A 24,336-nucleotide genomic window follows, 5' to 3' on the forward strand; every position below is an offset into this window, starting at 1 on the left:
TATTTCCAAAATAAGAGCCCAGATGCATAGTATGTTTAATGTCCTGTAAGCGCAGGTCTGTTTTTCACATTTAACACTTACAGGGGAACAAGGAAACTGTTTTATTTGAGAGTGTACTGCACTTATATTTTCCAGCTGTGCCTCGGTATATGCAAATTTTCATTATATGGCACCTTTAAGATATGTAACCAAAATTACATGTGTCTAGCTGTCTAGCTTATAGGATGTACCATTATTATTTTTCTGAAAAGTGAATTGTCTTGAACATCAAAATGCCTTTTTTTCCCCCACAGCTGTATATTATGTTTTGCACATTGTATATTATGTTTGGCACATTGTCAACAAAATTTAATTGCTGATATTAAATGACCAGTATAGTTTTTTCTTCTTAAGTTTACTGAAAGCAGACAGAATAGCTTTTATTACAATTTTGTATTTTGTTGTGAACTGCAGTCTGCATTTGTATAAGAAACCATGCTTGTCTTAATTTTATTCAAGCGAATTATTTGAATTGATTACTGTTGTTTTTAGGTATCTCAATGAGTCTAGTGGAGTCTAAAGATGGAGTTCAGCATTTCACATTTGAACATAATCATGACTATCAGCAAGTTCAGTTCAAGTTTTTTGAGGTGGTGGAGTCAATGGACCCTAATAACATTGTGGTAATGACATTTAATTATTAAATTATTGTATGCACATGAGCAACAAATTTTTAATTTAGTGATATTCTTCTGCTTGTGCTTTCCTTAAGGTTCTCCTACAGATCAACCCATATCATATCGATTCACTTTTGCAGCTGTCAGATGTATGTCGTATGCAGGAAGATCAAGAGACTGCCAGAGATCTCATTGGTGAGGAATTTCACATATACTGTAGTTAGATCATTATCATGAAATATTGTCAAAGACCAAACCAATTTGTATAATTAAAAAAAAATTAGGTGCACAGTTGATTTTGTTGATATTAATATTTCACGAATTAGGAATGACAAAACAGAGCTTATAGATTGACAAAAAAATGAGGGGCTTAGTGTTTGTCTGATATTTGAGCGTTTTTTTCTTTTTAAGTCAAACAGTTGACCTGTTATTAAATAACATTATAATCTGCTGAATGTACTGTACTTTAATCCCTCACAGACTAATATTAATAATTCAAAAACAGAACTTTTTAGGGCCAAGCAACAGTGAATAGGGTTGGGTATTTTTTTTTTCCGATAACAATGCCAAATTGGCACACGCGTGTATGCAGACACACACTTTTACTGTACAATATAAATTTTATTGGCTGCATTTCTAAGCTGCTCATAGTTGTGTTGTTGACATTTTTCTATGCTCAAGTACAGACTTCTTGTGCTCAAGTAAATTGTTTGTTTCCATTAATTAATGAACAAACCAAAAATATATCATGTCCGTAACAAAATGAGAACAACAGATTTAAACGCGTCTCCTTTATTGCATATATATATTGCATATATATATATTGAAGTCTTATTATTAGCCCCCCTTTGAATTTTTTTTTCTTTTTTTTAATATTTCTTAAATTATGTTTCACAAAGCAAGGAATTTTTCACAGTATGTCTGGTAATATTTGTTTTAAAGTCTTATTTGTTTTATTCCGGCGGTTAGGAAACAAGCAGTTTTTAGTTTTTTGAAAACCATTTTAAAGTAAAAATTATTAGCCCCTGTAAGCTATATATTTTTTCTATAGTCTACAGAACAAACCATTGTTATACATTATCTTGCCTAATTACCCCAATCTGTAACGCCGGGGAGTAACACCACAACAGAAGTTAGGATCCAATATGCAGGTTTATTCACAGTCAGGCAAGCAGTGGTCAATATGGGAGCAAACAGGTATGTGAGGACAATCCAGAATCGTAGTCAGTTAAACAATCAAGAGGTCGAAAGGCAGGCGGCAGACAAGGATAACTAAATAAACAAGGCTAGATTCAAAAACAGGAAAACAAGACAAGGAAACCGTGTTGTAATGCTACTTTACAGTGAACAAGACTCGGCAAACTGAAGGGGTGAATGTGTGACTTAAATAGTGTGTGTTAATCAGTCTCTGAAAGTCCTCAGGTGTGCAAATGTAATCAAGCTAGATGAGTGAGCATGGGTGTCAGGGAGAAGTGCATGTATGAAAATGTAGCCCAGGAAAAGTGTAGTTCTAAGTGTGTGTGTTTACCAGCGACATCTGGTGGTTGTTCGCTGGTGAACATGACAGAGCCCCCCCTCTAAGGAGTGGCTTCCAGACACTTGTAATACTGTTCAGGCGGGAGGTGGAGCGGAGGCGGAACTGGGGGAGGGATGGAGGGCCTGGACCATGCAGCGGTGGCGGGACTGGAGGGTGGAGCTGCGGAGGGCCTGGAGTGTGGAGCAGCGGAGGGCCTGGAGCGTGGAGCAGTGGAGGGCCTGGAGTGTGGAGCTGCGGAGGGCCTGGAGCGTGGAGCTGCGGAGGGCCTGGAGCGTGGAGCTGCGGAGGGCCTGGAGCGTGGAGCTGCGGAGGGCCTGGAGCGTGGAGCTGCGGAGGGCCTGGAGCGTGGAGCTGCGGAGGGCCTGGAGCGTGGAGCTGCGGAGGGCCTGGAGCGTGGAGCTGCAGAGGGCCTGGAGCGTGGAGCTGCGGAGGGCCTGGAGCGTGGAACTGCAGTGGCCCTGGATCATGAGGCTGCGACCATTGAGGAAGCTTAGGTGGCGGCAGCCATTCAGGAAGTTCAGCAGGCGGTGGCCATTCAGGAGGTTTGGGCGGCGGCAGCCATTCAGGGAGTTCAGGTGGCGGCAACCATTCAGGAAGCTCAGGTGGCGGCGGCCATTCAGGAAGCTCAGGAGGCGGCGGCCATTCAGGATGCTCAGGAGGCGGCGGCCATTCAGGAAGCGGCGGCCATTCAGGAAGCTCAGGAGGCGACGGCCATTCAGGAAGCTAAGGAGGCGGCGGCCATTCAGGAAGCTCAGGAAGCGGCGGCCATTCAGGAAGCTCAGGAGGCGACGGCCATTCAGGAAGCTCAGGAGGCGGCGGCCATTCAGGAAGCTCAGGAGGCGGCGGCCATTCAGGAAGCTCAGGAGGCGGCGGCCATTCAGGAAGCTCAGGCGGCGGCGGCCATTCAGGAAGCTCAGGCGGCGGCGGCCATTCAGGAAGCTCAGGCGGCGGCCATTCAGGAAGCTCAGGCGGCGGCCATTCAGGAAGTTCAGGTGGCTGCAGCTCTGGCAGCTTTGGCAGCACTGGAGGGTCTGGCAGCACTGGAGGGTCTAGCAGCTCTGGAGGGTCTGGCAGCTCTGGAGGTGGCGGTGGCAGCTCTGGAGGTGGCGGTGGCAGCTCTGGCAGTAACAGCTCTGGTGGTGGCATCAGCTCTGGTAACTCAGGTGGTGGTGGCCATTCTGGTGGCTCAGGTGATGGTATTTCAGGAACTGAAACAGGAACTATGGCAGGAACGGACAAGGAACAGGAAACCATCTTGTGAGCTGGTGGCAGATTGGCGCTTACCACATTGTGAGCTGGAGGGCTGGTTGTGACCACATTGTGAGCTGGAGGACTGGCGTCGGCCATCTTGTGAGCTGGAGGACTGGAGTCGGCCATCTTGTGAGCTGGAGGACTGGAGTCGGCCATCTTCTGAGCTGGAGGACTGGAGTCGGCCATCTTGTGAGCTGGAGGACTGGAGTCGGCCATCTTGTGAGCTGGAGGACTGGAGTCGGCCATCTTGTGAGCTGGAGGACTGGAGTCGGCCATCTTGTGATATAACTGATGCTCAGGAGACAGGAGTGAGGGTGATGCCAGCATTAATGTTTCAGTGGGGTGTACAGCAAGCCCTGTTGTCATCTGGTCTTGCTGTACACTGCCCCCCCAAAAAACATTTAGGAGTTTCCTCCACCTCACCTACGGTGAAGGGGGACCCACTAAGTTGCAGAGCCAGATCAATGTAGAACTCAAGTGTCCAATGGGGGTCATGCAGTGGCATTGTGGAGTACAGAGGTTCAGATAATCCTCCACGAAAAAATATCATCAGGCATAAATCATCCAAAGATGTTAAATGGGCTACCTGGATGAAGTCCTCCACGTATTCCTCTATAGACCGGGCTTCCTGACGCAGACACATGATCTTTATACCCGCTGGATCCATTGTGTGGCCGAGTCTTCTGTAACGCCGGGGAGTGGCACCTTCTGTTGTTGGTGTCACTCCCCGGCATTACACAACCAGCCTAGTTAACCTAATCAACCTAGTTTCGCCTTTAAAAGTCTCTTTAAGCTGTATAGAAGTGTCTTGAAAAAATCAAATAAAAAATTATTTCCTGCCATCATGACAAAAAAAAAAAAAAAAAACGTTTATTAGAAATGAGTTATTTAAACTTATGTTTAGAAATGTGTTAAAAACATCTTCTCTCCGTTAAACAGATATTGGGGGAAAAATAAACAGGGGGGCTAATAAAAAATAGTAATATTATAATTATATATTATATTATTATATTATAATATTATCAGATTATTATACTTGAAAATTTCCTGATATATTTAGCAGCCAGGGAGCAATTAGGGCTTAGGTGCCTTGCACAGGGGCACCTCAGCTGCAATTAGTTTGATTCCAAGTCCCTAATCATAAGGCCAAAACTGCCTGGGCCGGAAATTACTCAAGCTTCTCCCAAAAGAAAATAAGACAATATACAAGATGCATCACTGAAAACCTTTACCTTTCAACAAAAAGTGCCATGTCCAATGTTATCACAGTATGGAAAAAATATTCAAAGTTCTGTACCATTGAAAATAGCCTAAGCTGCTCTAAAACATCCTAATTACCTTGATTCATTGGAAAGAGTTTTTTTTATCTACTTAACAGGTAAAAAACAGAAGCTTTCTGTCTTTGGTTAGTCATGGGCTAGTCAAAGGAGCTCAGTGGTGGCATGCAGCTGTGTATTGTGGCTGCTCACAAGTAAGGAAAAAGCTATAAGACCATATCTAAATGTTTTAACGTTTCAGTGGCTACAGTGCTAAATATTATATAAAAAACAAGACATTCCACACTATAAAAAATCTGTGGATGTGGTCAGAAGCCAAAAGTGGCCAAGAGGATAGTTAGAGAGGTAAATTAAAATCCAAGGATCACCACCAAGGCCATCCTGATGACGGTTCTGCTGGTGGCAACATCCTAAGGCAGGCAGTCCAACTGACACTGCAAATAATGAACAACGTTTACTTCCCCATGACTATTTACACTTTATGGAATTTTTCATTAAACATGAGACAAATTAGCTGTTATTTCTCCAAAATTGCAAAAAATTATACAATTTTGGATAAGTGATAATTATATATTTATCTCCTAATGCAATACTTAGCTGATAATATATTTTGAGACAAAAACAAATATGTAGTTCTTTCATGCGTTACACTAAAGGGTAGAAATGGATATTTAATTAATTACAAACATATGTGACCCTGCACAACAAAAACAAAGGTGTTATAAATAGGCTTTACGTTGATGCATGGTTTGTTAAGATAGGAAAAATGTATGTTGATCACTTTTTAATGTTTCAGATCATCAAACTATTAGTCAAAATATTAGTCAAAGATTACACAAGTAAACACATCATGCAGTTTTGAGATGGTTTTTATTAATAATGGAAAAGAAAACATAACACTACGTAGCCCTTTGTGGTCCATGGGGTTAAATCTTGTATTAAAGTATGTAAGTGGTTGAACTAGGTATTGCAGTCCAGGATCAAAACACATGCAAGTGCAGATTGCCAGATTGATGTAAGCGTGCCTGACTATCAAGCCTAAAGACTGATTTAAGGCTGATTTGAACAGTTTTCCAAAAATATTTCCCCTTACCAAAAAGAGTTTTTGTCCTAACCAACACCTGAAATTTATATTTTGGAAACAGCTTCTATTTCTCACAGGTAAACAACAGATCTGTAAACTGATAACTTCAGGGACACCTCATGTGCTTTATTCTGTGTTAAATGCTAATAATGTAAGTTTGAATGCCATTTTGCATTAAATTTATTGCCATACTACTGAAAGCAGTGCAGATAGTTCACCTCTGATCTTGAAAATAAAATAAACCGTTTGTAACTGGACTTTAGAACTGACTCAGTGCAAATTAACAAATATCAATCATTTAGCATGTACATATAATAATGTACATATAATAATAAGAGGTTTATGTTTATTGATTGGATTGTAAACCTTATAGTTTCGCTGGAGAGCGGTGCAGTAATGTTATTCTCTGCTGCTGAATGGCTGTAATGGTTTAAATTTCTGGTGCATTGCAACCAGTGCAAACAGACAAATTGTTTATCACTTCAAATCTTGTCATGTAGCATGCTGTTAGGACACATGGTTACAATGTAACCTGCTCACTTAAAGTTTGTAATATTCATATTATTTGCTAATTAATAACTACCTCATGTGAAACTCTGAATCTGCGTCTCACTTCAGGGGCTGTTACTAGCCCCTTTCAAACATACATACCTTTCCAGAAAATTACCAGCAATTTTCCGGAAAGGTTTATATGTGTGAACTGGCCCTTTTTGAAAATACCGGTAAATCCGTTCTGGCAATTTTTCCAGAAAGAGATGTTGTTTCATTATTGGTAATTTGGCAGAATGCTGCTCTTTGTAAACGCAGAAGGAAGATTGACAGAAAAAGTGCGTTCACGATTAGAACGCGCTGACTTGAGATGTCTACTCCAGCCAATCAGAACATTCAGACACATTCACATACACGTTGTTTATGAAAATAAAAGCCTTTGGATACTTTTCCAGACACATTTAGCTGCTAGTTGTTGGTCAAATAATGTTTCCATGTTCCTTCTTAATGCCAATTGTGTAAAAAAAAAACAAAAAAAAAACCGATAAAATACTTATGATAAATCGCTGTTTGTTTACCTTCAAGCTCTGCTTGACGCGTGTGCATGTGAAATGCTGGAGTGCTCTGGTGAGCTCCAGCACACACACATATTATATACATCTCGGCATGCGTAAGTGTTCCTTTATATGTTTTTATCGAAGTTGTTATCAATATTTATCCATCCACAGAATTTGTAATGTAATCAAATGTGTAAACATTTAGCTGCAGTTAATGCTTCTGCCTATGGATGTCCCTGAGATAAGCTGCATGAATGCTGAAGCTTTAAATAAAAGTGAAGCCATCATGCCCTATTACATTACATTTACAAATACAATCGCAGGCGTTTTGAGCTCATTTCTGGTTAATGATGTCAAAATTTACCCGTATTTTGGAATGGATGTGTAAACGGTCTTTTCTGGAAAAATTCCGTAACCTCCTTGCCTATGTAAACTGCGCTTTTTTTAATTTACCAGTGAGGTCGTTTCGGTAATTTTCCGAAAAGTTACTGGTATCACTGCATTTACTGCACTTAATGAATGAAATATGTGGTTTTCCATGAAGGCAACCCAGGGTGCTGAAATATAATTGGCTACACTGTTTTGGTCATTTAACCCGTCCAACGTCAAAGACAGACGTTCCTGCACAATTCAAAATCACAATTTTAAAGCAGAATATCTGACTTTAACGTTGTATGTAATATAATTCTTTAAAATAGGGTGCTATTCACAATTATTATTTTTTTTTGTCTGTGCAGAAAGGGCTTTGTACAGTTTTGAGTGTGCATTCCACCCTGTGTTCAGCTTAACATCAGGCACGTGTCGGCTGGACTACTGCAGACCAGAGAACAGGTGAGACCAGCTTTACTACAATAATTCAAATTCTGCAAGTGTCAAATAAGATGTAATCAAAGATGTACCTCAATATAATAAAATGCGCATAAAAAATGTGTTAATTTAATGTTTCCAGTTTAAACATTACATAAAAAGTAAGTTTTAATTCAAAGTATTATGATAATTTATTTATTAAGTTACAGTGCAATCAAATTCATAAATTTAAGACACAAATTTCAGAATTCATAAATACTCCAATCCAATGAATACATTTAAAATGAAATTCATTATTACACCAATGCAATTGGTTAATTCAAGTATAATTAATAATTTCACAAGTAAAAAGCATAAATATAAAAAAAAAATGGTAACACAAAAAAATCTCACCTAAATACATTTAAAATGTTTACACAAATATGTGCATCACACATTTATGAATGGTGCATTTGAAAATCGTCACACTTACGTAGATTGCTTTAGATTTGTGTACTGTATATTTGAGACCTTCCTGGCAGGACAAACCCTTTTTTTGAAGATACTTTGTTAAGCCAATTGCGGTGAGGCTTTTAACCCACCAATCAAACTTTACTAACAGGACAGACATTTTGCACTTGTACTGTGCATGCAGTACGGAGTAAAGTAAACTGTTTATTACATACAACAGGGATCATTTTACTTGTCAGGATTTCCATGTCAGGTTTTTAAACTATTCCATGCCATTATAATAGAAATATGTCTATAATCTGCAAAGCTGAGAAGTTTGCTGTTGCAGTGCATGGTGCATTTCAGACTCATAGCATGACAACAAAATGGAGCTGTATGAAATTATACGCCGTTAAGGTAATATTTCCTGCTCCACTCACAATACAATAACTAAAATAAGATACTATAACTAAATGTGAGCTAGAAGTTTACATACATAATAAATAATAGATAAATAGGAAGGACAAGATGGCATGATTAATGACATGCTGAATATTACTTAAGAAACCTGAATGTAAGTTTTTGACACTTTTACTGCTTAAAAATACTTTAATATGTTTGAAGATATTTAAGAAACATACTAATTGCACAAACCTTTTTTGTTATTTGAAAAACAATTCTAAAGTCAGTTATTTATTTTTGAATATGTCCATTCCATGTCAGAATGCCTGTCTTTGTTTTGGTCTGTATAACCCCACACTGCCAATTTATCCAATATTGTAACACCCAGGTTTGCCTTGAAGAAAAAAAAGTACTTTACTGTATTTTATTCTTAAAACCTTTAAGTCTTGAAGCCTACATTAGTGTATGCGGGCACATGACAATGCGACCTCCAGAGAACTGCAGCAGCCTCTGAAATTAGATGCAATTTCAGAGTTATAACAATTTGCATGATGTGGTAATTAATTAGCAAATAACATAACTATTACAAACATAAACATTAGCTGAGCAACGTGCATTCTAACACTGTGTCCTAACATCACGCGACATAACATAACAGAAACCTTTAAAAAACAGAGCCATTCAGAATAGTGCACTGCATTCCAATGAAATTGCAAGGTTTAGAATAAATGCATATTAAACATCTGTAACATTATTAAAATTAAGAATTACTTAATCACAATCACATGCTATGTTTCCTTCCAAAAATGTGAATGAATTTCTGCAAAACTAGATTATCACATAAAAGACATGCAAATAAAGCAGCGTTTCCATCTAATGAGTTAAAGCGAACAAAAACGTCCCTTCTTCATTAACTGGCACCAAATATCAACAGTAAAAACTGAATTTACTGCAGGGGGAGAAGCTGCGTCAATCTTTTCTTCATCTAATAAAAGACTTGCGCCTGACACGCAGTGAACACACGGTGTCGTTTGAAGGTGTGAGACGCGGAGCACAGACGCTATTGATTCTGGAGGTCATTAATAATATAATAACACTAGCATTTAAACGGTAAGGCGTTTTAGAATGACCAAAACAACCATTCAGATGTTTTACAATGTGCTCAGCCTGCTGGTTTGTTCATTTAAAGACATTTTTATCGCCATATGATCTCTTATTACAACATCACATGACCTTTTTTAATGCGCATACTGAATTTTGTGCATTTAAACCATCGCAGTTTCCATCGCAGTTTATGTGCATCTTTTCTTATCGAATAAAATGTTTATCCTAACTAGTTATGCTCATAAGTTTTTTATGTGCATTTTCAACATTTATGTGCATCTTGGAATTTCCATCAACTGTTTTTTTTATGCGCATATCCAAAATGCACATAAAAACGTGCGTGGTGGATGGAAACATAGCTACAGTCACAGTTCTAACATTTATTTTCAAATTACATGGCTATTTTATCATTTAGATCTGATAACGTATATGCATCTTGTCATGTAAAATGGTAATCAAACTCACAATGGTAGCATTTAACACTGAATAAAGCACATAAACATTAACTTATCCCGGAGGTGATGCCTGCGTCGGTGACTGCCAGTGCTAACGTTAGCAATGGTTGCTCAGTTGAGCCTCGCCTTCCTCCGCCGACCTGCTATGCTGAGGAGCCTCACTTATGCCGGTCCTTCTTGTCCAAATGTTCCCTGTACTTCTCCCTGCAGTCGTCTTTGTTTTATTCAGAGCAGTCCAAGGTGGCGTTCGTTATCACCCTCCTTTCGGGAAGGGTGGCTCAATGGGGAACCACAGCATGGGAGAAGAAATTACCATGTTGTTCCTCATTTGACCTGTTCTCTAAGGAACTCAAAAAGTTCTTTGATCGGGCCGCCTCTGGGAGAGAGGCCGCCCGAGTCCTCGCTGAGCTCCGCCAGGGGAATCGGAGCGTGGCAGACTATTCCTTTAAGTTCCGCACTTTGGCTGCTGAATCCGGCTGGCTCAATGGGACATGTTCCTTCATGGCCTTTCTGATCGTCTTCAGGATGAGATCTACTCCCTAGATCTTCCCAAAACTCTCGACGAGCTGGTGGATTTGGCCATCCGGGTGGACACCAGACTGCTTCGCCGTGAGAGTCGCATGCGGCAAAACAGGTTTCCGGATCCTGTTCCTGACTCAGATCCCGCTTGTCCGTACAGGAAAAGCGCCGGCAAAGAACGGAGGGACTCTGTCTTTACTGCAATGGGGCGGGGCATCGGGTGGCTTCCTGTCCTGTAAAAGACAACACCCATCAGTAGGTAAGAGGTTACTGATGGGTGAAATTAATTAGGACAAATCCTCTACGTCTGCTACATTACTGCCCGTCACCTTATCATGGGGTTCCGGAACTCAAGACACACAGGCGCTCGTCGATTTCGGGGCGGAGGGAAACTTCATTGACTCTAGTTTCCGGTTATAGCACTGTCACAACCCATTGCAGTACGCGCACTCAGCGGACTTTCCCTTCCCACCATTACTCACTCCACTAAACCCATAAAACTGATCACGTCTGGAAATCATGTTGAAAACATTAAATTTTTTTTAACAGACTGTTCTAACACACCGGTGGTTTTAGGTCATCCTTGGTTGATTCTTCATAAGCCTCATATTAACTGGGGTTTTAATACTATATTTTCGTGGAGTGAGAACTGTCATCAGTCCTGTCTTTCGTCTGCTCCTTCTGCTGTTTCTTGTTCTGTGTTTCTGGAGGAGCGTATGGACCTGTCAAACGTGCTCAGTGGGTACCTCGACCTGAAGAGAGTGTTCAGTAAGTCTCGAGCTGCTTCTCTGCCTCCTCATCGTCCCTATGACTGTGCAATAGACTTATTGCCAGGTACGTCTCCGCCTAAAGGCAAGTTATACTCTCTTTCTATTCCTGAGAGGGAGGCCATGGAGAAATATATTTCCGATTCTCTAGCGGCCAAGATCATACGGCCCTCTTCTTCACCGGCGGGGGCAGGGTTCTTTTTCATGAAAAAGAAGGATGGGTCTCTTAGAAACTGCATTGACTATCGAGGGCTGAACAGCATCACGGTAAAGAATACGTATCCTTTGCCGCTGATGTCTTCAGCGTTCGAGCGTCTGCAGGGGGCTTCGTTTTTCATGAAATTAGATCTCTGCAACGCATATCATTTGGTTCGCATGAAGCAGGGCCATGAGTGGAAAACCGCCTTCCTTACCCCTAGGGGGCATTTTGAATATTGTGTTCTTCCTTTTGGGCTTTCTAATGCTCCTGCGGTTTTCCAAGCACTCGTAAATGACGTGTTGCGAGACATGATTGATCAGTTTATTTATGTCTACCTGGATGACATTCTGATTTTTTTCTCGTTCTCTCCAGGAACATGTGCAGCACGTCAGGCGAGTGCTTCAGCGGCTGCTAGAGAATGGACTTTTTGTCAAGGCGGAGAAATGCGTGTTCCATGCACAGTCTGTTCCCTTTCTAGGACACATTGTGTCAGTCGAGGGGGTGCGCATGGATCCAGAGAAGGTTCAGGCTGTAGTAAATTGGCCAATTCCGGAGTCTCGTAAGGCCCTGCAGAGATTTCTGGGCTTCGCCAATTTTTACAGGCGTTTTATTCGCAATTTCAGCCAGCTCGCCGCTCCTCTGACGTCCTTAACCTCCTCCAAAACTCCTTTCAGGTGGTCGAGTGCAGCACAGGCTGCATTCTCCAATCTGAAGAGCCGCTTTGTTTCAGCTCCCATTCTAGTGACACCTGATCCCTCCCGGCAGTTTGTGGTGGAGGTTGACGCGTCAGAGGTGGGGGTGGGCGCTATCCTGTCCCAGCCTGCCGCCTCGTATGACAGAATTCATCTGTGCGCGTTTTTTTCTCATCGATTATCTCCCGCAGAACGAAACTACGACATTGGTATTAGGGAGTTTTTGGCGGTCAAACTCGCTTTGGAGGAGTGGCGTCATTGGTTGGAGGGCTCGGGGGTTCCCTTTATCGTTTGAACCGATCATAAGAACCTCGAATACATCAGGTCCGCCAAACGACTCAGCTCCAGGCAGGCTCGGTGGGCATTATTTTTCGGACGTTTCGACTTTACCATCTCTTATCGGCCGGGTTCCAAAAACATCAAACCCGACGCGTTATCCCGTCTTTTTGATTCTTCCGAGCGCAATACGTTTCTTGAGCCCATCGTTCCCCAGAGGATTTGTATTTCTGCTGTGACATGTGAAATCGAGAGCAGGGTTCGCACAGCCCTGGACGGGGTAACGCCCCCGGATGCCCACCCAGTCGTTTGTTTGTGCTGGAGGGGATTCGGTCTGACATCATTCGATAGGGACATTACTCCAATGTGGCTTGTCATCCAGGGGTGAGTCGTACATTATTTTTAGTTAAACAGCGATTCTGGTGGCCAGCTTTGGCACGGGACATACGGGAGTTTGTTTTGGCCTGTTCTGTTTGTGCTGTTTCTAAGACTTCTAATCGCCCTCCTGCTGGACTCCTTCACCCGCTGTCAGTGCCTTTGTGACCCTGGTCGCACATTTCGCTAGATTTTGTCACCGGTCTCTCGCCATCTGGTGGCAATACGGCTGTTTTGACCGTTGTGGACCGGTTCTCGAAGGCTACTCATTTTATTCCTCTGCCCAAATTACCCTCAGCCAGAGAGACTGCAGATGCTGTCATTAATCATGTCTTTCGCATTCATGGCCTCCCGACGGACGTGGTTTCTGACAGGGGGCCCCAGTTTGTCTCTAAATTTTGGAGAGAATTTTGTCATTTATTGGGAGCGACTGTAAGTCTTTCTTCTGGTTTTCATCCTCAGAGTAACGGTCAAACAGAGAGGGCCAACCAAGATCTCGAGCGCATGTTACGTTGTTTGGTTTCCCAGAATCCTTCCTCTTGGAGTCAGCAGCTCCCTTGGGTGGAGTACGCACACAATTCATTACCAGTGTCGGCTAAGGGCCTTTCTCCGTTTCAGTGTAGCTTAGGTTACCAGCCACCAGCTTTTCCCAGTCTGGAATCCGAAGTCGCGGTCCCCTCCGCCCACGCCTTTGTCCAGAGGTGTCGACGCACTTGGAACAGGGCCAGACAGACCCTCCTCCAAGTGGGTGCGTGCACCAAGGCTAAAGCCAATCGCCACTAGTCGAAGCCTCCCGTTTACGTCATCGGTCAAAAAGTGTGGCTTTTAACTAAGAATATTCCCTTGCATTCCGTATGTAATAAACTTGCACCTAAATTTATTGGCCCATTTACTGTCATCAAGATCATTAGTCCGGTGGCAGTCCGCCTCAAACTTCCTCCAGCGTACAGGAGAATTCATCCTGTGTTCCATGTTTCCAAATTAAAGCCCGTTTTTCATACGGCGATTAATCCGCCCACTCCGTTTGTTTTGTTTTTGTGGCCCACGTGTAATTGTTTTGGTCACGTGGCTTGACGGCACTCCGCTGGATTGATTGTTCGCCTGCTGATACACATTATCGTGCCTATATAAGTGCTACGTGTTTAGTGTTCATTGTCAGTTCGTTACGTGTGCTTATGTGTGTGTTTCTGTCTGTGCTCAGGACCGTGAGGAGTTTCTTCTAGAGCCTGTTTTCCTGCTTGATCCCTGCCCTGTTCCTCTAGCCCTAGCACCGCACTCATTTGTTGCACCTGTTTTTTGAGTTTGACTGTGTCAAATAAATACTTTTTTTTCACTCGCAATTGGATCTATCTGAACATTTATTTGAGTGTGACAGAAAATATTGTTTTGTAATATTTTAATCCTTTATATTTATACTCTATATATATCCTTATTTTATCCTATACATATCCTTTAATAATATTTTTTTTCATATGTAAAGATATTTGCGTATTGCTCTACATCTTGTGTATATTAAGCAATGTGTAAGCGAGGCGCACAACTAACGTGCTTTGTTCTGTTCTATTGAAACATCTATTATATTTTCTCAAAATAGCAACGCGCCAGCAATGCGCCTCAACACGCCTTCAGTTTAAGACCAGAAGGCCTATGGGCGCACATATGAGCGCAAATGCATTTGCTATTTAAACAGTGTGGCGCAAAACGTCAAAATGACTCTTGCGCCAAGCTCAAACTAGCAAACAACAATTGCATTACGCCTTTTGCCACATTGCGCCGGGTGTATGATAGGGCCCTTTATGTTCAAACTTATTAAAAAATATATGAAATATTTCAATCAAAATCTTACAGGTCTGTAAGCTCCCACCTAGTAACCTATTACAATATTCAATTTAGTTTTCAATTCAAGTTTGTGACACAATACACAATAATTCTAGTTTTAAAGCAGATTTATAAGAAGTGCACATTATTGTATAGCTATAAAAATAAAAAAAATGTTGAGGTTATTAGTTATGATAACTTTATTAGTTACTAATAACTTTAACTAGTTGACTTTTTTTTTTTTTCATATTATAAAAAACTACTCAAAAATCTCTCTCTCTGCTATTCTGGTTTTCAGGTGAAAGGTAAAAGACCAATTCTTAAACCAGAGAAGGTGAACATGTTTTTTGTTAATAAACATTATATAAACTAGTTTGCTATTTTACTGTATTATTATTGTGCTTTTTCAGAGTAAAAATCTTTCAAGCATTAGTCTTAAAAAATGAAATGCTTAAAGATGCAAGTGGAACAGATGAAAAAGCACATATATATGCTCTTAATTAGAGATGGTAAAAGGGATTAGACCTATTGTCATGGCTATAAAAAAGTGGGACTGTCCCACTCACATTCAATTTTTTAGATATTGTTGCCACTTTAAAATGTTTGAGATCATTTTCAGATTAGTGTTTTTAATACAGTATGTTTTTCCTTAAAGGTAAGAATTACCTATTTTAAAATGTAAAAAATTAAAGCCAAAATGTGAAAAATTTACATTATTTATATTTTTATAGCAATGTGTGACATATTTTTGACCTTCCTCCTTAATAAAAGGACCATAAATTAATTCTTAGGAAACAGGAATTCTTGCATTATACTCCACCTGCTATTATTTTAAAGACAGCCTTTTCAAAAAAATTAGTTAGTGGCTCAGAATTAAAAGCACACATAACACAGCAGTTGAGTCTGATGTTTTTCTATTACACAACTACATCCAAAAGTAAATAATTTGCAATGCACAAATATCACCAAATATTTTTTTTATAACTATAAAAGTACAGGCCTGCAGCCTCATTACTAGGCGCAAATCACAGTAGTGCTGGTATACAGCCATATCGCTGTGCCACTCGCATGTTATATGTAGATATATACTTAGACAACATCTTTCTCACCCTCCTATGTGTTTGCAGGGGTTTTTATTTGGCACTGTTCAAGCACATACAATTTCTGGAGAAGAGAGGTTGTCCCCGCACAGCCCTGGAGTACTGTAAACTGATTCTGAGGTACCATACGACATCAGAAAAATGCAATTATCTTACTGTATTACATTATGAAAACAAACAATGTGTTTCTAGCACAATACAGTTAAATATTTGTACTGCTTGTGGATAGATTGTAACTTTTTGCTATTTACTACTTATTGTTCTTAGTTTGATGTTTAGAAAAAAAACAATTTGAAAACCTTCACTGTAACATCTTAACACCACAAATAACTCACAGATCATTGTAATTTATTTATTTTTTCAGTCTGGACCCAGAAAATGACCCCCTCTGTATGCTGCTTTTCTTTGACTTCCTCTGCTTGCGTTGTCATGAGTACAGCACTCTTATTCGACTCTATGAGGAGTGGGAGGTAAAAAAAAAGCTGTTTTTACTCATGTCTGAATGTTTTAAACAGGTGATTGTTTGTGCTCATAACAAAGAAAGCCATTGGCTTTACTAATAGCCTCATGAATCTTTTTTTCATCATCGCCAAAGTACTCCAGCAGTGTCATTTCTGTGACAAATGCATCAGTAGCTTTTGACTACTAAGTGGAGATTTAAGCATATAAGTCAAGTATTTGGAAATAATTAAAGCACCATAATATAGACTACTCATTACTATAATTTAGAGTTCAACACATTCAACTGGTGCTCGGTAAATTTACATAATGGAAAACTGTTATTTGTTATATTGTTCATAAATTAAACCATTGCTTCAACTTGTGATAATGTATAATATGCAACATTGTCGCATTTTATTAATGCTTTTTTAATTTAAAATTGATTTTTTTTTTGGTCAAACGAATAATCACCATGAATTGTGCATTCCTATGTGAATCCCGTGTGAAATTCTTGTGGCTTTTCTGCTGTTTACTGCACATCACAAAATCTGTACATTAGTGTAATTGTTTTGTAGTCTAGTGTTTTTTAAATGAAATATATAAACCATAAACTTGCATATCTGTGAGTTTGCCATCATGGCAGTACTTCATGTTGTGTTGGAGGAAGTATGGCACACTAAACAGCAACTGCTAAACAGAATAAAGCATAAACAATGCAACTGATTAAAATTGAGTTTTTATTTGTTAACATGTAATGGTAGTATTAAATAAATGTTACAATATTAAAACCAACTGTTTATAAAATGAGCAAAAAGCCTCTAATGACGTCAACACAATAGAAAACAATTTACTGTCAATTGTGGAAAATAACAACAATTATTAACTGAAAAAATATAAAATGTCTAATATAATTACTAATATAATGTGAATACAAAAAGGGGTGGCATGGTGGCTCCGTGGTTGGCACTGTCGCCTCACAGCAAAAAGGTCATTGGTTTGAGTCCCATCTGGGCCAGAAGGTCTTTCTATGTGGAGTTTGCAAGTTCGCCTTGTGTTTATGTGGGTTTCCTCCGGGTGCTTTGGTCAATTATAATTACAAATATCAATATTAGTCTATATAGAAATATCTAATCTTAAAACACAAAGAGGTAGGCAGTTAGAAAGACAGACAAAATTGAAAATGATATTATATCTATGTTCATTAAATTGTACATGTTTTTATCCTGGGTGCTATAACATTCATAAAAAGAAAAAGGCAACATTTGATGATGAAGACTGAAGGAATGATCCTGAAAGTTTCGAATCACAGGAATAAATAAAGATTTACATTAAATTATACAAATTTAGTAAACATTATTAAAATTAATTGAAATATTTAGTTTTTTAGTGTTTTGAAGAAAATAAATGCAGCCTTGCATCTTTCAATAAGATTAAAATTAATCTTGCCAATCTAAAACTAAAACGAAGGGCAAGCCCTTAAAATAATGTACAGGGGTCTGTTCTTCGTACCTCGCTTAAATGATCTAAGATGACTTGACAGATTCCGGATCTTTTAATCTTGGTAACTGATTCAGTTATCCATCTGAGCAAAATTACATAAAATTCGTAGTAAACACTTTTTAAATATGATACGCAATAACTTTCCACATTTGTTGTGGGCTGCAGGCTTTACACTTTCATGTGTCAAAAGTATTTAGCAATTTATTTAGTTTTATGATTTAGATCGGATTTTCTTTCTTATAATAGCATCGGCCTATTTAAGTGTCTAATCGCCATCAAAAAGCAATTTGATATTGGTAAAGGTGTCTGCAACTTTTGCGAAGCATCAAATCACAGTCATTTGAGAAGTCAAAGCATGTGCATAAATTATTATTTCTTTTATAAAACAAACAAACAAACAAAAACAGCTGGTTATTGTGCATGTCTATTATCATACAGAAATTGTACTAAAGCTGGGTCAGTACTTTAAAACAGTACTGTGTTTGTGTTTTTGTCTAAATAGTCACTCTAGACACTCTTTGATCCACTCTTTGATATTATATTATTGTAATATAATATCAAATAATATAATATTTGATATTATTTTATAATTGTTATATTAATATTTTATATATTTAAATTTATTTATTTATTTTTATATTTTACTTATATACGTATAACATGAATATTATTAAATATTTAATATGAAATATTATTGATTATTATAAATGTATTTACAATTTTCTTTTATTATTTTACTTTTTTTCCCAAGTCTATATAACCCATAGGTTAAAATGTAAAAAAAATTTTACATTCGGTAGATACTTTCAATATCTCTTTTACTTGAAATGACCTGATCTAATCCTTTTTATATGAAATGAGCCTGCTCCCAAGCAGGTTTGACCTGCAAGAACTGTTGCTATGATTTGAAGAACATTTGAAGAACCTATTGATCCTGGATCATGTAAAATCGTCAATAACCAAATCCAGCTGAGTAATCCAAGTACAAAGAACAGAGCCCAGATCTACAAAACTGTTGTAAACTACTTGTAAAAAAAGGCCATGATTCATTCCCTTTTATTTTCCTCAGGCCTCTCTTTGCCTTAATTCTGTTGTGGTGTTCATTTTTTTAAAGTTTCTCTTATTACTTTTAGTTTAGTTTTAACATGGCTAATGACAGAGGAAGGCAGTTGGTTTTTCCAGCATTTAGGAGCTTCAGATCCTGAAATACTATATGAATTATTATACATTCTAAACTTTTGCAATAAAATACATAATTTAAACAAGTAGCTTCTATTTATCTTAAAATCTATTATTTTATTTTATTTATCTTAAAATCTATTATTTTATTATTTACTTTAAAGGCATTTACATTTGGTTTATATGTGTAGCAAAGTTCGTAATACATGGATATCGTTATTAGGGTTATTTCGATACTGGTGCTAATCGATACTTTTAAAAAAGTACCGGTGCCTGAACCAATACTTTTGAGCCACACAATTTTGGTGAATGACTCTAGAACAGAGATGGCTAAACTAGGGCCCACAGACCAAAGTTGGCCCATGGGAACCTTTGATATAGTTATTCCTGATATTAACATGCAAACTATTTTATAATCAGGACACAACAAATGATCTGTGAATAGCTTTTTTCAGTGTAGAAATAATGAATTTTTCACACAGTGGTATTTTCCACGTTAATATTCTGTGTACTTCTGTTGATTCAGGTCCATCGAAATCTTTCCCAGCTGCCAAACTTTTCATTTTCTGTGGCTCTTTCCTATTTTCATCTGAGCCAAGATGAAGACATTTCAACTGTGGAGAGCCAACAACTAAAGCAAAAGTCCAATGTGCTACTGCAAAATGCTCTCATCATGTTTCCTGGGGGTGAGTTTCAAATTGATCAATCAAAAAAAAAAACCTTTCGTTACACAAAAATGGCTGAGTAATGAAATTAGCTCAATTTATGAATACTAATATTTAATAATAACAAGTTACTATTGATTATAAATATTCAGAATTAACTTTTAGTTAATTTTCACAAAATGGATTTGTCCGCTTATCTAAGACTCTTTTTATTTATTTGAAAAGGGAATTATACTTCTTGTGAAAGTACATGAATAGTTTTAGAAGTTTTATTAAAGGGCCATGAAACCCCCTCGTTTCAGCAGGGTGTTTTCACACCTCTACTTTGGAAAAAGTCAGAAAAGTGGGCGTGTCCAGCTCTGTTTAGGGGGGAGTGTTGGAGGAACTAAAGTGGGAGGGTGTGGGAGTGTCTATTTGGGCACGCGCGAGTTTCAGTCAAAATACACACACAGGAGAAAGTGATGGTGTTTAACCTACATGGACATCTGTAGTCGAATTATTTGCCAAATTATTAAATGGTGGACTTTAACTGCAGTTTGGCTCTTTCATTCAGGGAATTCAGTCATGCCCCTCGCGACAAACAAGATATTTGATTCGATGAACTGCTCTAAGCGTGTATTTTTCATGCGATGTTTGATACCGCACGGCGAATGAGAGAAAAAAAAAACCTCAGCATTTTCCAGAAACTTAGATGCACATGGCAGGTAGCGTCAGAAAGCCACGTGTGTTATTCCGGTCACAAAATGCGGTTAAAAACCCTACACGAGGTTAAAGTTTGGTTGTGGTCCTAACATGTTACGGTGCAATAGTTAACTTAGTTCGATACGAACAAACTGAATAAACAAAGAGCACTAGTCGCTCACTTACCAAATCTGTAGAGACAGGACAATCCACAGCAACTAGCCGCGTCTTTATGAAGAGAATACTACAAGCGAATCCGATCTCAGCGTTTGCAGATGAGAACAGCTCTCAGTTAAACAATAATCCTCCTTAGACGCGTAAGTTATTGTTGTTGAGCGTCGTGTACACTGTTAATCCACATGTGAGTCTGAGCTCTCACAGAGAGAAAAAGAAAACGAAACTTAACGGCAGCAAACTATAAAAGCAACACTTCACGCTTGTTTTGCCAACACAACGTGGCGTCTATGTCGTGTAAACACAATAATGAATATTAATGAAGTTGCACAATAGAGCGCGCTGATTGGTTTGAACCAAGCCTTACTCATGCATTAATGCATCACACTGTAAGACGTAATAAGACTCACTCTGGCACAGACGCCCAGTCTGCACGCTGGAATACAACGCTATTATCTCATGACCGTGACGCAGCTTCAAAAATTCGTTTCACAGGTAGTACAAATTTGCTTGAAATAACGCAAAAACAACCAATTTACACTTTTTAGTGAAATATAGGTGTCTTAAAGGGCCATGAAACCCCCTCGTTTCAGCAGGGTGTTTTCACACCTCCACTTTGGAAAAAGTCAGAAAAGTGGGCGTGTCCAGCTCTGTTTAGGGGGGAGTGTCGGAGAAACTAAAGTCGGATGGTGTGGGAGTGTCTATTTGTGCACGCGCGAGTTTCAGAGTCAAAATACACACCCACAGCGGACACTGTGACTGTGTTTACATGGACATCTGTAGTCGAATTATTTGCCAAATTATTAAAAGTTGGACTTTAACTGCAGTTTGGCTCTTTCATTCAGGGAATTCATTCATGCCTCTCGCGACAAACGAGATATTTGATTCAAGGAACTGCTGCAAGCGTGTATTTTTCATGCAATGTTTGGTACCGCACGGCGAATGAGAGAAAAAAAACCTCAGCATTTCCCGGAAACTTACATGCACACGGCAGGTAGCATCAGAAAGCCGCGTGTGTTATTCCGGTCACAAAATGCGGTGCTTACATTTCTGCACTCAGTGCAATAGTTAACTTAATTCGATATGAACAAACTGAATAAACAAAGAGCACTGGTCGCTCACTTACCAAATCTGTAGAGACAGGACAATCACCAGCAACTAGAGCCGCGTCTATATGGAGAGAATACTACAAGCGAATTCAGATTTCAGCGTTTGCAGATGAGAACAGCTCTCAGGTAAACAATAATCCTCAGACACGTAAGTTATTGTTGTCGAGCGTCGCGTACACTGTTAATCCACACGTGAGACTGAGCTCTCACAGAGAGAAAATGAAAACGAAACTTAACGGCAGCAAACTATAAAAGCAACACTTCACGCTTGTTTTGCCAACACAACGTGGCGTCTTTGTGGCGTAAACACTGTGACACTAATGAATATTAATGAAGTTCCACAATAGAGCGCGCTGATTGGTTTGAACCAAGCTTTACTCATGCATTAATGTATCACACTGTAAGACGTAATAAGACACACTCTGGCACAGACGCCCAGTCTGCACGCTGGAATACACGCTATTATGTCATGGCCGTGACGCAGCTTCAAAAATTCATTTCAAACAGGAAGTACAAATTTGCTTGAAATAACGCAAAAACAACCAATTTACACTTTTTAGTGAAATATAGGTGTCCTAATAGTGTTTTTAGCAGTGTGGGACACATATACGACTGTCAACAGCTCAAAAAATGTGTTTTGGTGTTTCGTGACCCTTTAATAGTGTTGTTAGCAGTGTGGGACACATATACGACTGTCAACAGCTCAAAAAATGTGTTTTGGTGTTTCGTGACCCTTTAAACTTTATTGAAGCTGGTAGCAAGGGATCTTTTGTCATTAAAGTGAACGTTTCTGTGAGGCAACTAAAAGACAATTTAACGTGGTTATAAAACAGTTTACTGACTCGCCTAACACTTAACAAACAAAATGTACAGTACATAAAACACAGAAAAGCAAAGAAAATAGAGAATTTAAATAAAAGAAGGGCACATTTCACTCAGTTTCACACGACTAATAAGAACCAGCAAATATTGATCAACACCTTAAAAGGGGCACAGCTTAAAATGCATATAAAGACATATTTGCATCACATCACTCTCTCTCCTGTTGTTCAATTTTCTCTGATGCTTGGAAGAAGTCTCTTAAGAAGTCCTTTTGTCTTTTGCTTGGAGTTTGTGCGATCTTTAACTGAGTTATATTTGCCAGAAAATAATAAACGGGGACTCTGATACATGCATATGATATTTTAACTACTCTTGCTTTAGAACAGAACGTATAGATTGCAAATAAACACATTGGGCCCTATCATACACCAGGCACAATAAAGCGCAAGATGTGTTTGCTGGGACGCATTGCTATTTTCCTCCACGTTTAGGTAGCAAATCCATTTATGGCTCTAGAATCTAGAAAAGAGATGTGTTAAGGCGCATTGTTGGCACATTGCTATTTTGAGGAATATATCTCTTCTAACCATCCCCATATAAATATTGGCTTCATCACTGTGTCTCTTCTCCACCAATCAGCTAGTGTGTGTTGTGCTGTCTGGTGCAAAATGGCTGCCATCGTTTCATCCAGGTGAATGCTGCACACTGGTGGTGGATGAAGAGATTCCCCACAATGTGTAAAGCGCCTTGATTGTCCAGAAAAGTGCCATATAAATGTAAGGAATTATTATGATTTTTAATTATTAGGCTTAGATTTGTCCATCTGTCAAATTTTGGTCCATGTGGGGCAATAACCCCACAATGTTTGAAAATAACTCAGTTTTTTGACCACACTTCGTTATTATTGCTCATTTAATAATTTGCTGATAATTTGAACTGAATTTAGAAATAGTTTTGAAACAAATCTTTGTGCTTAACAAACTAAATTAATTATGTAGGCCAGTTGTTTCCAAACTTTTTGCTTTGTGCACCCTTTTCTAATATTTGACACCTGTCAAGCACTCCTTTTTCCGATTAAACTTGTAATTTTAACTTTTTTGTATACTTGATTAAAATAAAAATAAAAGAATAGGTGAATTTTATAGATAAGCTTTTATGAAGTTGACAATTTTCAAAGCGTCATTAAGTAAAGTCAGAAGTTCATCTGGCATGTTTTTCATTGCTAGAGCTTCTTGGTGGATGCTGCAGTGTACCCCGTAAACTGATGGTGCAACTTTTCGGATGAAAGCTACTGCTCCTTTGTACTTCTTCTGCAGTTCCAATTTTTGCTTGAAAAAAAACTTACAAGCATGTCTTTTAAGTGGTTGTGTCTTGTTTATAAGTGCTGAACCATTTATGAGGGCTTAAGACTGCTATTAGCTAAAACCTCGCCACAGACTACACATTGCGGATTTTCTGCATCTCTAATTTATGCAAACCTGAAACCAATGTTACTGTTGTTTTATTTGCGTTTCTTACTTGACATTTTCTTACTTGACACACCACTTATAAATACTATACAGTGTATATATATATATATATATATATATATATATATATATATATATATATATATATATATATATATATATATATATATATATATATTAGTGCTGTCAATCGATTTAAAAAAATTAACTAATTAATCGCACCTTTTTAAAAAAATTAATCGCGATTAATCGCATATAAAATAGTGAAACTTGTAATTTTGCCTATTTAAATGTAAAATTAAGGTAAAAGCAAGAAAAAAAAATATTTAAATTCAAAATATTATTATTTAGTAAAATTTTTGTTTAACTTGTAACACAGATTTCTTCATGTAAGCAACATGCCCACAAGAAACCATCAAGATCCTGGCTTGACAGCCATATTTATTACAGAAATTAAAACACAGTCATGTTAATGACATTTAAATTTCAAAACAATCAATGC

General features: G+C 38.7%; 1 protein-coding gene and 1 long non-coding RNA gene across 3 annotated transcripts in view; one reads left to right on the top strand and one right to left on the bottom strand.

Moving 5' to 3' along the window:
- Positions 1 to 23,476, bottom strand: part of LOC141378851 (uncharacterized) — a 63,341-nt gene extending 39,865 nt beyond the window's left edge. Inside the window, exons 1-2 of the long non-coding RNA XR_012394368.1 lie at positions 22,196 to 23,476; positions 20,053 to 20,996 (exon numbers count right to left, since the gene is read on the bottom strand). This is a non-coding gene — a long non-coding RNA (uncharacterized lncRNA). The remainder of the gene's footprint in view (positions 1 to 20,052; positions 20,997 to 22,195) is intronic.
- tcf25 (TCF25 ribosome quality control complex subunit) overlaps positions 1 to 24,336 on the top strand; it is a 90,174-nt gene that overhangs the window by 42,398 nt on the left and 23,440 nt on the right. For both annotated transcript variants that reach the window (XM_005159180.5, NM_001005399.1), the window contains 6 exon segments: positions 532 to 662; positions 752 to 851; positions 7,589 to 7,682; positions 15,822 to 15,914; positions 16,159 to 16,264; positions 19,441 to 19,600. In XM_005159180.5, coding sequence (XP_005159237.1) covers positions 532 to 662; positions 752 to 851; positions 7,589 to 7,682; positions 15,822 to 15,914; positions 16,159 to 16,264; positions 19,441 to 19,600 — 684 coding nt within the window.

Source organism: Danio rerio, chromosome 18 (genome assembly GCF_049306965.1).
Source record: "Danio rerio strain Tuebingen ecotype United States chromosome 18, GRCz12tu, whole genome shotgun sequence".
NCBI lineage: Eukaryota > Metazoa > Chordata > Actinopteri > Cypriniformes > Danionidae > Danio > Danio rerio.